The 18,204-nt window shown below is 35.1% G+C and overlaps 1 protein-coding gene across 1 annotated transcript; it reads left to right on the top strand.

The window, feature by feature from the left end:
- The first annotated feature begins 7,801 nt into the window (after positions 1-7,801).
- On the top strand, positions 7,802-9,190 carry LOC111891628 (chlorophyll a-b binding protein CP29.2, chloroplastic). The gene is made up of 2 exons (XM_023887689.2): positions 7,802-8,609; positions 8,700-9,190. Exons 1-2 carry the CDS (start codon positions 7,977-7,979, stop codon positions 9,060-9,062), a joined length of 996 nt encoding a protein of 331 aa, XP_023743457.1. The 5' UTR covers positions 7,802-7,976; the 3' UTR covers positions 9,063-9,190.
- Positions 9,191-18,204: the final 9,014 nt, after the last annotated feature.

Below are 18,204 nucleotides of genomic sequence, written 5' to 3'. Positions count from 1 at the left end.
TCAGTTAGTAGAACAGCATGTTAGATTAGGACTAAGGATCTAGGGAGGATGCCTTATGTGCCTATTATATGTGCTTTGAGTTGCATGATAGTGTTGATTAGAAAGTAGTAGGATAGCCTGTTTAGGTTATGCCTGAGTTTATGAGTTTGTGTTGCATGCCAGTTCAGATTCTTGCTATGTGGATATGATTGCTTGAGTGTGTTGTGGTTAGATTTTCCCCTTGTCTGAATGCTGCTTGCTTTGTGCAATATGGGATTCTAAGTGATGGGAGTTAGCCATTAGGTGGATACGTCACGTCACATGTTATCAGGGTTGAATAATCTCAGAGTGCTAGATTTGGCCCTATTTCGCAGCTCTTGTTTGAGTCCAACCGTTGTAGGGACGACTCATTTACCCGAAGGATTATCTAAGCCTCGTCACATGTGATAGTATCCAGGTATTGGCTAATTGGCATCACAAGGAGACCTTCAACAGCTGAGGACTGGTTTGGGTTGAGTCAGAGGTTTCCCTAGGGTAAGCCTAGGATGAGATAGTGCTGGGAGCAGTAGTAATAGAAAAAGGGACCTAGTGGAGTTGAAGCAAGTCCTGAGGAAAGTACAGATAGATGTGGAAGGTAGTATGGGCCCGTACTACTGAAAGCAGAGGATCCGTACTCGATTCGGGAAAGGCCGAGACAAGACTGGGGACCTGGTAGTGCGTGTGTTAGGTCGCACAGCAGTGATAAGTATTATGATAGAGGATGTATTATATTTTCAGCATGGTGACGTTGCGAGAGAGACCAGTGGGCGGATCAGGCGCCGGAGAGGGATCAGGCTCGGGTTCAGGAGCCGAGCAGCTCGAGGAGCGAATGAGGGAGTTGATATCAGCTGAGGTTACGCGCAGTATTGTAGATCAAACTCCTGTGATCTTTGGCACGGTCAAGGAGGGTATATTGGAGATTTTGGATGAGAGGCTGGGAGCCTTCCATACGGAGATGATGGCTTTGATGGGAGCGCGTACCTTGACATTTCGAGATTTTAGGGCTTGCGGGACACCAGATTATCATGGGGCTAGGGACCCCATCGCTAGCAGCAGATGGTTGGCTGATGTTGCCAACGCATTCCGTACGAGCCGGTGTCCCGAGGGGGACAAGGTCAGACTCGCCTCCTGTCTACTGAAGGACAGAGCGAGGGATTGGTGAGAAGAGATTGGTCATGCTTTGGGGGATGATGTCGCGTTGGACGCGATGACATGGAGCAATTTCTCGGCCAGATTCAAGGCTGAGTTTTCACCGATTATTGAGGTGCAACAGTTGGCACGGGAATTTCAGGATTTGACACAGGCCACTGAGACTGTGGCGGAGATCACCGCCAAGTTCAGGGAAAGGGCTCTTCTTGTACCGCAGTATGTCGCGGATGAGGAGATGAAGAAGGCCCGATACCATGAGATGTTGAGGGATGACATCAGGAAGTTCGTGAGCAGATCCGGCTGTAAGACACTGGAAGATATGATTTCTCGGGCTAAAGAGAGGGAAATTGATTTGGACCAGATTCGGAAGAGGAAGTCGGATGAGGTTTAGGGAGCCACAGGTTCGGACAAAAGGCCCAAGGGATCGGATCCGAGATCGAGGGATTATCAGGACCGCAGCCGGTGCGGGAAGTGTGGCAGGGCGCACGGGGACGCGTGCAGGAGTGGTAGCGATGATGAGTCCGGCTGCTTCAAGTGTGGTCGGACTGGTCATTTTAGCAGGGATTGTACTATCACCACCACACAGGCATCAGACTTGATATGTTTTCACTGCAGTTCAGCGGGGCCACAAGAAGGCCTAGTGCCCCAGTTTTTTTTCGGCAGGACGAGTGATGGCACCTGCCCCTGCAACTTTGAGGATCACAGATGGCAATCAGGGCCGTATAGAGGCGCCTGTGGTAGGAGGCAGGGCTTTTCAGATGACTACCTTGGAGGTGCGAGCAGCACCGGACGTTGTAGGTATGCGATTTCCATTTTCAGTTCTTTTATTTGTGCATGATTATATTGTTATGGTTTTGCATCATTATCGGTATGAGTATTTTATTTTTTTTAGCGGCGTGATTATGATCGAGTTATATGCCATCTGCATACCTTGGGAATTTGAATGATAGTGAGGGGATGTGCTCTATTGGAGAAGGTTACATAGGATGCAATAACTGTAGCATGCTTGGGAGGGACTTGGTACGCCTCGCTAGTTCGGAGTTGTATAGTTTTAGAGATGGATTGGTTAGATCCCTAGCTATGGTAAGCTTGGGTTCCTCAGCAGATTGATTATGGAATGGTAGCAAGGATTGGGATTTCTTCCTGAGCATTAAGCAGCAAAGGGTAAGCAGGATCGAAGTGGGGGAGTATCCTTCGAGTGTGAAAAGGTAAGAGCACGCAGATCCAGGATGAGTGCGCGACCTTTGAGAAGGAAAAGAAGTAGTACAATGTTTGATGGATTGAGGAGTTCAGGGTTGGGAGTTTGAGAAACTCCCCATCAGCTAGTGCGTGTGATGGTGATGGTTAGTATGTGGTTGGGAATTCAGGTTGGTGGATCGCCTGTAGGACTCGAGAGAGTCGGAATGAGGATCTTGAGAATTGATAGCATGGGTTGCTTTCGTATTAGCGGTCAGTGGTAGAGAGTGTTGTAAGACTACGGGGCAGCCGTAGCATTCACTAGCGGTCAGTGGTAGAGAGTGTTGTAAGACTACGAGGCAGTCGTAGCATTCGCTAGCAGTCAGTGATGGAAGGTGATGTAAGACTACGAGTAAGTCGTAGCATTCCATGGTAGCTTCATTAGCGGAGTTGGGGCGAGGCCCTTATCTCCTAGTGATCAGATAGAGATCAGGAATGGGTAGTGGACGAGAATGGTAGGGAGTTTGCCTGTATAGCCCTAGAGAGGTGAGACCTTGGGGGAGGCCACTCCAGGATATAGTAGGGTGAGACCCGTGGGCGAGGCCCGTATGAGATTAGCAGTGTAGGTGAGACCTGAGAGCAGGGTTGCTCAGTAGTATGGTTAGGTGAGACCCGTGGGCGGGGCCCGAGCGAGAGTGGTTAGACAAGTGGGACTTGAAGGATAGAGGCGGGTGGGGCCCGTGGGCGAGGCCCGTGAGTTTTAGCAGCATAGGTGGGACCTGGTAGGGATCGTAGTGTCATGATAGGGGATCGAGGATCCTAGGATGGTAGTGCCTGTATGGCATAATAGATTGAGCAGTTATAGGTGGTCGAAGTTTCTTCGAAAGTCGCTGTGAGCGACTAGGAGTTGTGTTGGGACTAGCTACCGGTGGGAGCCGGTAATCCAGATATTGATAGGTTGGTAGGGACCCAGGTGGTCTCAGTTCATCCGGAAAGCAGATAAGGAATAGCAGAATTTTCAGTATGTAGTAGTGCAGGTAAGCAGTGTATGGTGGAATTCAGTTAGTTGATCGTGGGGTACTCGACACTAATTTAGCGTAGAAAGAAATTCTCAGTGGATACTGGCGATAATGACCCATACTGGAGGTAGCAGGAGTAATGGATTTGGTGAAGATAAGATCTTCACAGTGACAGAGGAAATAGTTGGTTATGGAGCGTTGCCTTGAGAAGTCAAGGAAATCGCGAAAGGAAAGAAGGGGTGAATCCCTATGGGTTCAGTGCAGTACTCGGAGAGTACCAGAAGGATTGTCGGTTGAGTAAGTTGTGTTTCCACAATGTTCAGGGTCAGCGTTGACCCGAGATTATTATCCGCAAGGATTAATGTTAGTCGGAATGACCAGGCGGAAGACCAGCGAAGTTAGGCAGCTGGTGTTGGAGTAATTAGTAGGGTATTGGAAGCAGATCGTAGGCAGTGGGCCATAGCAAACTTCGAGGACGAAGTTTAGTTTAAGTGGGGGTGAGTTGTAACACCCAAAGTCAGGAAGGCCAAGAAAGGAAAGGAAACCCTAAGTTTAAGGGACGACTCATCGAGTCCAAGGAGGAACTCGACGAGTCCGAGCGGGATCCGGGTCAAGGAGTAAGTGACTGACTCGGCGAGTCGGCTAAGGAGACTCGGCGAGTCTAGTCTGAACGAGGAAAACCCTAAATTCGGGACTTGGAGCCTATTTAAGCGTCTCATTCTCTTCCCTAGGGTTCCTTTACTGCCTCTCTAACCCAGAACACCAAACCCTAGCCGCCATATCCATTTTTGAGCTAATTATTGCCTTGAAGAGTGCATTAAAGCTTGGAGAAGGAAGAAGGATCTTGGAGGGGCTAGAAGGGGCTATAGATCCAGGATTGGGAAGACATTTCTGAACATTTGGAGGTAATAAACTAGTTCTTGGACTCCTTTGCACCTAGATCTATGTGTGAGTTTTGGGCATTCTTAGCATGATGAGTAACCATTTCAAGCTAGAAGTTTAGATCTGAGGTTGCTACCTCAGGTCCATGCTTGTTTTGGTCTAGAATCCCATAAAGTATCAGGTCTTGGTATGTGGGTGAAGCATGGTTGTCATAAACCCTAGTTTGGAGTGTTTTGAGCCTAGATCTCCATAGCTACACGTAAAGTTTGCCACTTTACGTGAAGAATAGGCCCTGGAAGTATGGATCTATGTGTTGGAGCCCCTGTTTGGCTCGAAAAGCCACTGCATGGTTTAAGAGCTGGAGCGACTCGGCGAGTCACATGGGTGGACTCGGCGAGTTGGACGAGGTTGGTTGGGAAATCGACGAGTTGGAAGAACAACTCGGCGAGTCTGTTGAAGATTGCCTTGGACTCGAAGAGTCTGTTCTTGGACTCGGCGAGTCATGTCGCGAAACCCCAAACCCTTCGAGTTGAGACTCGAATCAGTGAGTCGGGTGGAGACTCGGTGAGTCGGACAGGTCAGGACTTGGAAATCGGTAGACTCGGCGAGTCGAGTCGCGAATGGAAGGACTTTGAGCATATAAACTCGGCGAGTCAGTAGGTTGACTCGGCGACTAGGGTTGACCTGGAAGGTTGACCTTGACCAGGACTTTGACATTGACCAGAGTTGACTTTTGGGGGCCAGTTAGACTAAGTGTTGCATTGATATTGGTAGCTTGGGGAGCTAGCGGGGCAGCGGTTCAGGGAATTGTCATTCAACATCCAGAGGGGTTATCAGCAAGTTTAGCAAGAACAGGTGAGTTTCCCTTTTGTGTGAATGGGTCTACGACCACAATGCCGGCCCATGTAGTTTTGAGTAGAAGACCCGGGGTTAGCCCTAGGCACAGTATGCTAGTATCATATTCAGGAGGAGGTCCAATGATAGCGGGCGGGTGCCCAAGGAATGGTTTATGTGATAGTTTATACCTGTTGTCTATGTGATACTTGTATGTGCCTGGTAGGGAGGTGAGTGTGGGCGAGGTCCCGTATCTCACCAATAGCAGAGTGTGGATGGCGTTCCACATCTCATTAGCAACAAATCAGGGACGAGGCCCAAGTTAAGGAAAGAGTAAGTGTGGGCTGGGCCCGTATCTCACTATTAGTAGAGTGTGGATGGTGTTCCACATCTCGTTAGCAACAGATCAGGGGCGAGGCCCAAGTTAAGGAAAGAGTGAGTATGGGCTGGGCCCGTATCTCACTATCAGTAAGAGCGTGGACGGGGTTCCATGACTCATCAGTAGCAGGACAAGGGCGAGGCTCAGGATAGGCGAGGCCTTAGGACAAGATCCGTTAGTATGTGTTTAGCTTATGTGTTATGATATGTTTGTGTGCTATTATGTGTTAGCGAGCGAGACCCTGTGACAGGCGAGGCCTAAGTGAAACAGATCTGTATCCGACCGGGGCTCGAAGCCAGGCGAGGCCTGGAGCGGCGGGGCCGTTGTAGCGGGCGAGGCCATCAACAAGATGACATGTGTTATTAAAAAAATACATCTCACTTGCAATCTCATAAGGTTACTAGAATGTTTAATTAAAGGTTTTTTTTATTACATGTACAACTAAGCAAAATGTTTGTTGTATAGTCAAATGTTTGCAACAGATAGAAACATACTTTTATGTTTGTATATTATATCATTGCACTTTGAGTTTTTTTATTATGAAAAACTAACCAATTGTAGCATCATACTTTTTTATAGAAACTAAACAAGTATTGCACTATGACTATTTCTTTTTTAAACTAACCAATTATAGCATTGTGTGAGTGAGGGACTAAAATTGCTAATATAGTTTGATTTAACTCTTTTTCGGTTTCTAAATTTTTAAAATAATTTTATTACAAATGCTTGTATGTAACTTCTAAAAGCAAATAAGTTTAAAGATACTCCCCCGTCCTAAAATTATAGTCCATTTCTAAAATTAGAGTTTGATTTAACTCTTTTTGGTTTGTCCCAAAATAATAGTCCATTTCTAAAAATAAATAACATTTTTACCAAAATACCCCTCATTATTACTTAACCAACTAAACTTTTAATGGAACATTAAATGCAAAGTAAAGACAAAAGTGTCATTTTATTAAATAAAATTAATGGTAATTAATGCTTTTCTTGATCTGTGTGTTTTTTGTCTGTGAACAATAATATTGAGACGGAAGGAGTATAAAATTTCATATCATTCTATAGGTCATATCATAATGTAAATTAAGGGTTACATCTCGATTTTATGAGAATTTTGTATGTACAATAGGAAAGTAATAATGACACTAGGATTAGGTTTAATTATAAAAATATTAAACATTTTTGAAAAAATTCAAGTAAAAAAAGAAAATTGATATGAATTAATCATATATTTTAAAACACCTCCATATATTGCAACTTATATCATATATTGAAAAAAAACATTCATATCTTGTGAAATTTATATTTTTCTTCAATTTTTAACCTCTTTTAAAAGTTTTCTTTTAGATTATGACATTTAAAACAAAACCATACAGAACAAGTTATAAAATTGATGGTACCTTTTTTGGTTTTAGTTAGTTAAATAAGTCCATCCATTTGCACCACATTTATATGAGTCCATCAGCTTTCATAACTTTTGTATTGATACAATAATTTTATTATTATTATAATCTATTCTATTAATAAATAAAAATAAAAAGAATCAAATAAAAATATATTTTGAAAAAGTTTTATTGATAATTAAAAAGTTATCGCTCCCTAATATAATGTTTTATAAATATATATCGTGAAGTATATATTTCTTTATTCAAATTTTGTTATTTTTATAAATTATAATTATATTAAATGGTATATATCGGATATTCAAATATATATATATATATATATATATATATATATATATATATATATATATATATATATATATATATATATATATACTAATTTTAATCGACAAACACAAAAGTCTAAAAAAAACTTAAATCTTATCAATTTAATAAAATTTTATAAATTTTTTTCCATGGTTACTACGGGTTGTAACCTAATATATATATATATATATATATATATATATATATATATATATATATATATATATATATATATATATATATATATATATATATATATATATATATATATATATATATATATATATATGATAATGATGATGATAGAACTTTCCTAATTTTTTATTATTGAAACCATTAGTGGTTGAGAAAGTTAAAAAAGTTTAATAAAAATCTATAAATTTAACCAATTTTCAGTTTAACTAAAACTTTTGCTTACAGAAAAAATAAAAGGTATAAGTTTATCAAAATTTGTTTTTGTAACTGTTTACCAATAATTAACCACAAATCCAATTATCGAACAAAATTATATATTTCTTTTTCTGAAAAAGCCATAGTTTTTAAAGGAAAAAAATAAAACATTTGATTTAAGAGAACAAAACAAAGTTTTATATCTTTCATGAAATTAACCTTTTATCTTTAGCCACCTTCTCCTTGAAAATGTTTTGGCTAGCTTTTAAATCTTTCAAGTTCTTATTATTAATGGTTTAATTTGGCAAATATCAACCACAAATTACCATGACACGTACTCCTCCTCAATCCACCAGTAGAAATCAGACATTCTTCAACCAGATAAGGCCTAGATAAGGCCTACGTTCTCTCATCCCTCAGATGGATACTCGCTTCATCCAACGGCCAAAATTTCCTCGCTTATCTAATCCCTTCACACCCATCAAACTCTATACATCACGCCACACTTCTTGCCCACTACACACAAGTCACAACCCACCACCACCACCACCGATGGCAACCGCCGCATCTGCCGCCGCCGCCGCCTCCTTCATCGGAACCCGTCTCCCGGACCTACATTCCAACTCCGGCCGAGTTACAGCTAGATTCGGATTTGGAAAGAAGAAAGCCGCCCCCAAAAAAGCATCGAGAACCGTAACATCTGATCGCCCCTTATGGTATCCCGGCGCAAAAGCACCGGAGTATCTAGACGGGAGTCTGGTCGGAGACTACGGGTTTGACCCTTTCGGTTTAGGTAAACCGGCAGAGTATTTACAGTTTGATTTGGACTCGTTGGATCAAAACTTAGCGAAGAATTTGGCCGGAGACGTGATCGGAACCCGGTTCGAAGATGCGGATGTGAAATCGACACCTTTCCAACCATACAGCGAAGTGTTCGGGCTTCAGAGGTTTAGGGAGTGCGAACTCATCCATGGCCGGTGGGCTATGTTGGCTACCCTCGGCGCTCTCACCGTTGAATCCGTCACCGGTGTTACATGGCAAGATGCCGGAAAGGTGCGTACGTACATGTTATAGATTTGATTAGTCGATGATTAAGCATAAACCATGAAAATTAATGGATTTTCTTGTATTGTTTTTCTTTAGGTTGAACTAATCGATGGATCATCGTACCTTGGTCAACCACTCCCATTCTCTATCACCACTTTGATCTGGATTGAGGTTTTGATCATCGGCTACATTGAGTTTCAAAGAAACGCTGAGCTTGATCCTGAAAAGAGGTTATACCCCGGTGGTCCGTTTGATCCGTTGAACTTAGCCGCCGACCCCGAGAAGAAAGCCATCCTACAACTGGCGGAGATCAAGCATGCCCGTCTTGCCATGGTGGGATTCCTTGGGTTTGCCGTTCAAGCAGCGGCCACCGGAAAAGGTCCTCTCAACAACTGGGTTACTCATTTGAGTGATCCACTTCACACTACTATCCTTGACACCTTTGGCTTCTTCTCGTAAAATCGTTTTTTGGAGTTTCCGTTGATAAATATATATCATCACCGATGTAGTTTTATGATTACGTCTATCTTGTAAAGTTTGTAACTTTTGACAAATCAAGCGGAACAATATATTGCTTTTTATTGTCACTTCGCATGGATCGAACTTATGACACTTGTTCTTGTTGTTGCTTTGTTTTTGTCAATGATGAGGGGAAATCTGTATAAACCACTTATTATTTTATTTTATATATTTAACCATTTAGATTGTTATACATTTTATCATCGTAACCGGTTATAAAGATAACAATAGTAATAATTAAACACATTTAACAAATTAAATGGTCAAATGTTTATAAAAAAAAAATAAAGTTGTCTAAATGTTAACAAAACGAAAAGTTAATTATCATAATAAGTTATTTACCCCACTTTTAATTACGGGTGCTCGTTGTTTGGTTGTTTTACGGTTTGACTTTCGGTATTGAACTTTTCAAATCGTAGTGAACAGTTTGACTTACGGTTTTTAAGATTTCAAACCGTATAAAACCCAGATTAGAACATATATATATATATATATATATATATATATATATATATATATATATATATATATATATATATATATATATATATATATATATATATATATATATATATATTAGGGAAAACTGCAATAAAGTCCCTACATATTAGCCTCATAATCGATTTAGTCCTTATATATTTTTTTTATTCAATTAAATCCGAAATACCGGTAATCGTATTCAATTTAACCCTTTGACCCGGTCAACAGGTCATCCAACTTTCAAAAATTACATTTTTGGCCTAGATTTTAAACTTTATTACAAAGTTGGTCCAAAATTTACACTTTTGGCCCAAATTTTAAATTTTTTACAAATTTGGTCCAAAATTTACCCTTTTTGCCAAAATTTTAGAATTTTATTATGAATTCATCTTAACTTTAGTTTTTTTTTTTACAACTTTTTTTCTCAAAAAATTGTTTCTAATATGTTTTTTCTTTATAAACTCATATTTATACAAAAAAAACATATTTTCACATAAAAATCTTATTTTTTCTATATAAAAACTTTTTTTAAAATGTTTTTTCTATATAAAATATCTAGTTATAAAAATAGGTTTGGATTATTTGTGTGATATCTCTTAAAAAATCAATTAAGAAATTAAAAGTAACCCTAAATTATAAAAACATGTTTGGATTATTTGTTCTTTAATCACATTTATATGAAAGTTTAAACTAGTTACATTATATATGAAAGTTTAATATATATATAATATAATAATATTATATTTTATTCGTAAGAATTTTTTAGGAAAAAAGTTAAAATCATAACTTTGATATATTTTTTATAACTTTTTAATAAATATATTATCTAAATAAAACATATTCATTCATGACACGTGTCCGATCTAGGTTGTGATTTTTTATTGCCAATCAACCTCTTCTTACTTGGATTATTTATAATCTTGTATTTCATTTCGTTTTTTAATGTCTGTTATATGGAATACCGGTTGCAATTTATCATCGATAAACATGTTTTTAGGGGTGTAAGAAATGAACAAAAATACAATAGCAACATAAATATATAAAATATTATAACTATCAATAACACAATAGAATACTTTAACTAAAGTTCTAAAGAATTTACATATGAGTTTGGTTAAAAAAATTCCTTGTGAAGCTCAACTCAAACATTTTTCAGGTCTTTGAGTAATTTTTTTTAACCAAACTCATGTGTAAATTCTTTAGAACTTTAGTTAAAGTATTCTATTGTGTTATTGATAGTTATAATATTTTATATATTTATTTTGCTATTGTATTTTTGGTCATTTCTCACTCCCTTGAAAACATGTTTATCGATAATAAATTGCAACCGATATTTCATATAACAGACATTAAATAATAAAGGAAATACAAGATTATAAATAATCCAAATAAGAAAAGGTTGATTGACAATAAAAAATCACAACCTAGATCGGACACGTGCCATGAATGAATATGTTTTATTTAGATAATATATTTATTAAAAAGTTATAAAAAAATTTATCAAAGTTATGATTTTAACTTTTTTCTTAGAAAAAATTCTTATGAATAAAATATAATATTATTATATTATATATATATTTTAAACTTTCATATATAATGTAACTAATTTAAACTTTCATATAAATGTGATTAAAGAATAAATAATCCAAACCTGTTTTTATAATTTAGGGTTACTTTTAGTTTCTTAATTGATTTTTTAAGAGATATCACACATATATTCCAAACCTATTTTTATAACTAGATATTTTATATACAAAAAACCTTTTAAAAAAAGTTTTTATGTAGAAAAAAAATAAGATTTTTATGTGAAAATATGTTTTTTTTTGTATAAATATGAGTTTATAAAGAAAAAACATATTAGAAACAAATTTTTGAGAAAAAAGTTGTAGAAAAAACTAAATTTATGATGAATTCATAATAAAATTCTAAAATTTGGGCAAAAAGGGTAAATTTTGGACCAAATTTGTTAAAAAAATTAAAATCTGGGCCAAAAGTGTAAATTTTGGACCAAATTTGTAATAAATTTTGAAATCTGGGCCAAAAATGTAATTTTTGAAAGTTAGATGACCTGGTGACCGGGTCAAAGGGTTAAATTGAATACGATTACCGGTATTTGGGACTTAATTGTATCAAAAAATATATAAGGACTAAATCGATTATGAGGCCAATATGTAGGGACTTTATTGCAGTTTTCCTATGTTTTACGGTTTGGCTTTCGGTATTGAACTTTTCAAACCGTAGTGAACAGTTTGACTTACAGTTTTTAATATTTCAAACCATATAAAAACCGGACTGGAGCATATATATATATATATATATATATATATATATATATATATATATATATATATATATATATATATATATATATATATATATATATATATAAAATATGTATTTTGTTGTATTATATATTAATTTTACATAAATAATAAAATTAAAACCCACAACATTTAACTACTAGGCCCAATCCTAATTTCTTTTGTGAACTAGTAAATAAAGCCCAATTGAAAAACAAGAAGTGTCAAATCTAATCCAAGAGTCTAGACTCCATATGGGAAGTAAGTCATGTAACGTCGTAACCTAATCGCAAAAATGCAAACTCGAATCGAACTCGTCATTTCTCTTTCGTTGTTTCTATCTTCACGGTCGTTGACTTGTAGCCAACTAAGACTCTGAGACGGTATCAACCCTCTGACTACACCTCGCCGACTCGTCGTCTCCGCCTGCAGCAGCTCCACCTTCGTCTGCAATAGCTCCGCTTCCGCCTGCAACAGCTCCTCTTCTAGCTTACAGCTTCGTCGCTCCTTCTCTGATAATGTATGTTATGTTCAGAACATAAGGTATGTTATGTTCTGATCAAAGCTAATACACCACCAATCAATCATTAATTCCTTTAGATATCAAAGCTTTAGGTTCTATGTGTTTAGATTCTGATTCATACTTAATATTTTGGTTCTTTGTGCTTTTTTTTTTATTGAAATGGTTAACAAATTAACATCACAGTTTCACAGTTCTAGAGCATCATGTCAAAACATCAATTATATGGTTAACAACTTACAATTGCTAAAGATATCTTATCATTATATGTGGATAAAAAGAATAAGTTGAAAGAGCTTTTACGAAAATCTTCACAATCTGTTTGTTTTACAATTGATGCATGGACTTCATGTCAAAACATCACTTATATTGTTTTAACAGTCAATTACATTGATGTAGAATGGAAATTGCAAAAAAGGAGTTTGAATTTTGAAGTTATTTCTAATCATAAGGGTGACACAATTAGTAAAATGGTTTAGAGTTCTCTAATTACATGGGGTAATGAGAAGTTTTTTACAATCACTATGGATAATGCAAGATCTAATGATACAACTATTTCCTTTCTGAAAAAGAAAATACAAATTTGGGGACATGCGGTTTTAGATGCTCAATACTTGCATATGCGTTGTTGTGCTCATGTGTTAAACTTGATTCTGTGTGATGGGTTAAAAGATGGTGATCTTGCAATTCAAGTTATTAGAAATGTTGTGATGTATGTTAGATCCTCGCTTTCAAGGTTGGGTAAGTTTAAGGAATGTGTGAAGATAGAAAAGTTAAATGTTCCAGGAACTATTTGTTTAGATGTTTCCACTAAGTGGAAATCCACTTACTTGATGTTGGAGTCAGCTTTGAAGTATAGAAAAGCATTTAATCGGTTGGAAGAAGATGGATATTATGCAAGGTTTTTTAATGTGGGTCCTAGTAGCTTGTTGAATGAAGTAGATGCAAAAAAAAGTATGATGTCACTAAAGTCGGGCCACCTAGTGATATTGATTGGGATGTTGAACAAGCATTATGGTTTTTCTTAAGGTGTTTTACGAAGTGACAAATTGGTTTTCGAGGTCTTTGTATGTAACTTCTAGTGCTTACTTTCATGATATGTGTTCATTGCATAGCCATATTAATGAATACATTAAAAGTGATGATTGGCGGGTGAGTTCGATGGCTATGAATATGAAAGAAAAGTATGATAAAGACTGGGAAATGCAGAAAAGATGAATCCTTTATTGTATGTAGATGTTCTTGAACCTCTATACAAGTTAGAATATGTCAATTGGAGTTTGGAAGAAATGTATCCTATTTATGATATTGTCGACTTGAAAAAAAAGTTAAAAGCCACTTTGACTCGACTTTATGACTTTTATTTGGAAAAACATCCTATGTATGCAAAAAATTCTTCTTCAAACAATAATCATAACAAAAGGAAAGTTAATGAGAATCTTAGCATATAAGAGAAGCATATGCTAAAATATAAGGCACATTTGGAAGATAAATAAAATAGGAGAATTGCTTTAAATATATTTGTCATATAATCAAGAGCCAAGTTATGAGTTATTTGACTTATTGGATTGGTGGGAGACAAATGAAGCAAAATATAAGATTTTCGGAAAAATTGCAAGGGATGTCTTGGTTGTTCCAGTTTCTACATTTACTTCGGAATCCACATTTAGCACGGAGGGTAGAAATTTGGATTCATTTAGGAGTATTCTTTCTCCTAAAACAGTGTGAGCGATTTTATGCACACAAAATTGGATTCGGGGTGTGTTTAATAAAACTGCAAAAGTTTGTTATGAAGATGTGTTGAAAAAAATTGAAGACCTTGAAGAAATGGAAAATGGTAAGTTTTCAAATTTTAAAAAGTTATACATTTTCTCTTAATTATTATTTCTAACAAAATATAACTTGTATTTCAGATTTTGCAAGCAAACTTAATATTTGCACCGACAATATCGATTGAAAGGTACTTTTATTCTCATGGTTTTATATTGAATTAGGCGAATCTTTGCGCGTTGTGCGCAAATATAATTATTTAATTTAAAATAATAAAATTTTATAAATTATGATTTAGTATTTATATATGCAAAAACCAATGTCATTAGCAAAATAAAACATATAGTTAACCTATTAGTTTTATTAACTGTAATAAGTTTATATCATTAGTTCTTTCTATTATTAATTGATGATTGTATAGACCGTTTTATGTTGTGTAAATTTTATATCAAACGTATGTTGATTTCTATATATATCAAATAACAAACTAGTATGAAAAAATAAATACTATAATTTTTTTATGATTTTATAGACCGTTTTAACTTGTACAATTATATATAAAACATATGTTGATTTATATATAAAACAAATAAGAAATAATATGAAAAAAATACTACAACATTTAACAACATAAAAATAGTACAACATTTAGTATACCATTTACATCAAACAAAACTTATTAAATATTTATAAATCATTTAAAATGAATATTTAGAAATCAACATACATTTGATATAGAGAAACATTATTATTTAAAAAATTGCGTTGAAATAACCATTGATACGATAAACTCATTTTTTTTTCAATTCTTTTCATATTTGAATCACAAATATTTTGTCACACCCCCAAACCCGAACGGCGGAAAACATTTGGGAGCGCAAGACGTCATATACAGTATCATAACAATTGAATAGTAAAAAAAGTACACACAACCATTATATACATAATCGAAAAGTTTACATGATTGTAAGTGTTACATGTTTCAAAAGTCAATTACAATATGATGTACAAAAGATTTTATTAACGCCTGAGCGTCAATCATCAAAAGTAGCTGATAACTTGATTTAGCGATTCCCTGAGAATACAAGTTATTTTAAAGAAAAATTGTCAACAATTAAGTTGGTGACTTCATAAGTAGTTATTTGAATAAATGCATGTTATTCGTAAGTTCATGTTTGTTTCCAGAAAATCCGATATTTTCTATAAAATGAGTTATGATTTGTTGCTGTATAAAATGGATGTATTGAACCCGGAAAATCCTATATTTTCCTAAAATTGAGTAGTCTTAATGTTCCAAGACCGTAGTTTGTAAGTAAATATGTCATACTTAACTTCTTAAAATATAGTTTTATTAGTAAATAAAACTATTTGAAAGCTTGTATTTTCACGTAAAGATAATTGTAACATTACTGCTTACGTAAAACATAATACCGTAAAATTCGTCTATCATGTGAGTTTTCATAACCGTACTAAGATGGGTTTGCCTGTAGCGACGTTCTTCAGGCGTCGAAATGTTATGACATTTGCCACCCTTAACCTGTCGGTCGAGCTGTAGCTAACAACCAGGGTGCGGGATCATCAGTCCCGTATAGATCTATACACACTTATCACGTTCTCTGGACAGAGACTCTGGTTATAAAACAGGGTTTTCTTGTATACCTTGATAGGTACTAGGAAGACGAATGACTCACAAATTCCCAACTAGATTACATATTTTTGAAATGAATATCGTTACATCTGAAATGGTTACTCTTTTTACGATGTTTATAAAGACATAAAATAAATCATATTTATATATATAGACATTAATTTATCCCGAGAGAGTAAAATGGTATCATGAGATGTTTTGCATGCTAATATTTTCATATAAAAGTTATAACAACAACAAGAAAATATAGCAAAAGATTGATATTTTAACACGACTTATCTGCGTGATTACTTGTATTCCCCGCTAAAAGTGTTTAAAAAACATTTAAAAGTATAGTTGTAGGGGTATGAACTCACTTGGTAAGAGTGATGATCTGATGAAAAGCTAGGCTTCACGCGGGCAACACTTCGACTGGAACGAGGTTAGCTTCTCGGGTTTCGAGGCTTCGGGCTTCCCTTAGAGCTTGGATATGTAACCAGGGTGTCGGGGTATTCTCGAGAGCTTAAAACAGAGTAAATGCAGGAGGGAGGATAAAATTGAGCACTCTAAACCCGAGACTCTCGGTTTCTATTTATAGGGTGTACGTTTTGAGTTCACGTCGTGAACATGAAATTGTTCACGTCATGAACTTGGTCATGATTCAGATCGTAGACTCGACGTCTGATAGCCCAACTCTGGAACACGTCAATCACTGGTTCACGTCATGAACTCTTGACTCACGACGTGAATCCCTGACAGATGTTGAAGTTCGCGCCCCAAACTTCAAAAATTCACATTTTTCGCATACGAGTCCCGTTTTTTACGTTCTTTATATTCGCGCGTTGGTGAGATTAGTCTCTACAACTTTCATTTAGACTCCGTCAGCTAATTTTTACTTTATTTTTAATATTATATATTTAACAGGCTAGGACAGAAAAAGTCCGTTAAAAATTCACAACTTCTTTATCCGACGTTCGTTTTCGTCTGTTTTTTTACTGTTGTACTACTATTGTCGAGATCTTCAATTCTCGTTTAGGTTGCATCGGCTAAAAATCACTCGATCTTTGTTTCGAGTTTTTAGTTGTGTACTGCTATTCCGAAACTTAGAAAAAATCATAACTTCCTCATACGAAGTCAGATTTGGACGTTCTTTTTATGTATGCTTACGGATTAATGATATCTACGACTTTCATTTAGATACCTAAGGCTAAAAAGTATTTTATTGGAATTTCGCGTTTTACGCTTAACAGTGTTTTACCGGATTTGTCGCGGATCTTTGATTGGTCATAACTTCTTCGATATACCTCAGATTTTAGTGTTCTTTATATTACTGAAAACCTTGCTACGATATCTATCACTTTATACATACCAATTGAGATTTTTGAACATTTCATTTTTGATGCTATTTTATTAACCCAAAAATAGGTTAAACTACTTGACTTTAGATCATTACATTGACTTAAAATATCAGGTTGTTACATATTTTCGAACATATTTTGATCAAAACATATTTATATAATACAAATATAACTATAGTGCATATAAATAAGTGGAAAATGAAAAAACATTGAACATTAGTAATCGAAACTTAAAAAAAACATTTGTATGTAGTGGAAAATAAAAAGACATGACTAATTACATTAAATTTGGAATCAAAACTACATTTAAAATAAAAAAAAAAAACTCTTGAGTTGTAATCGGAGTGTCAAACATTTGAGTTGTATGAAATAATGTAATATAAATATTGACAATTATATGTTATAATAACATTATTATTGGAATTTATCATTAAAATAATGTATTTTTACACTAAGTTGTAACTAATTTTATAATTATTTTAAGTATACGATAAATAAGATAGATATAATAAGTTGTGTTTGAATTTAATTAAATAAAGTTTTTAATTTATTAAAAAATATAGGTAGTTTTAAATGATTTTGAAATAATTTATTTAAGTATTGTTATTTCATTTATTATTATTATTATTATTATTATTATTATTATTATTATTATTATTATTTCAAATTATAATATTTTTAATATAATATAATGTATTTTGTAGTTTTACTTTATTTTAAATTATTATTATTTTTACTTAATTAAAAACTATTTGCTTGAAAATATTTTATTATTATGTTTAAAAAAAGTTATCTTACTTCACTTCAGTATTATACTTTTATTTTTGTGACTTTATGAATATTGGAAGGGAATGACTTATTATTCACATTGTGGAATATATTTAACAAGATTACATATTCCGAACATTCCAGAACATTTCTTTGTATTCCAGACTCATTATTCACATTTCTTTGTATTCCAGACTCATTATTCACATTCTGGAATATATTTAACAAGATTACCTATTGTTCTTACTTTGTATGTAGT

This window comes from Lactuca sativa, chromosome 9 (assembly GCF_002870075.4).
Source record: "Lactuca sativa cultivar Salinas chromosome 9, Lsat_Salinas_v11, whole genome shotgun sequence".
NCBI classification, from domain to species: Eukaryota; Viridiplantae; Streptophyta; class Magnoliopsida; order Asterales; family Asteraceae; genus Lactuca; species Lactuca sativa.
The sequence above is the reverse complement of the archived record's forward strand: the minus strand, read 5'-3'. Positions and strand labels throughout refer to the sequence as shown.

Excerpts from the sequence above, each read along its gene's own strand:
- LOC111891628 (XM_023887689.2), top strand. The coding sequence starts at position 7,977 with ATGGATACTCGCTTCATCCAACGGCCAAAATTTCCTCGCTTATCTAAT. Across the intron at positions 8,610-8,699 it reads CATGGCAAGATGCCGGAAAG|GTTGAACTAATCGATGGATC; the intron begins GTGCGTACGTAC and ends GTTTTTCTTTAG.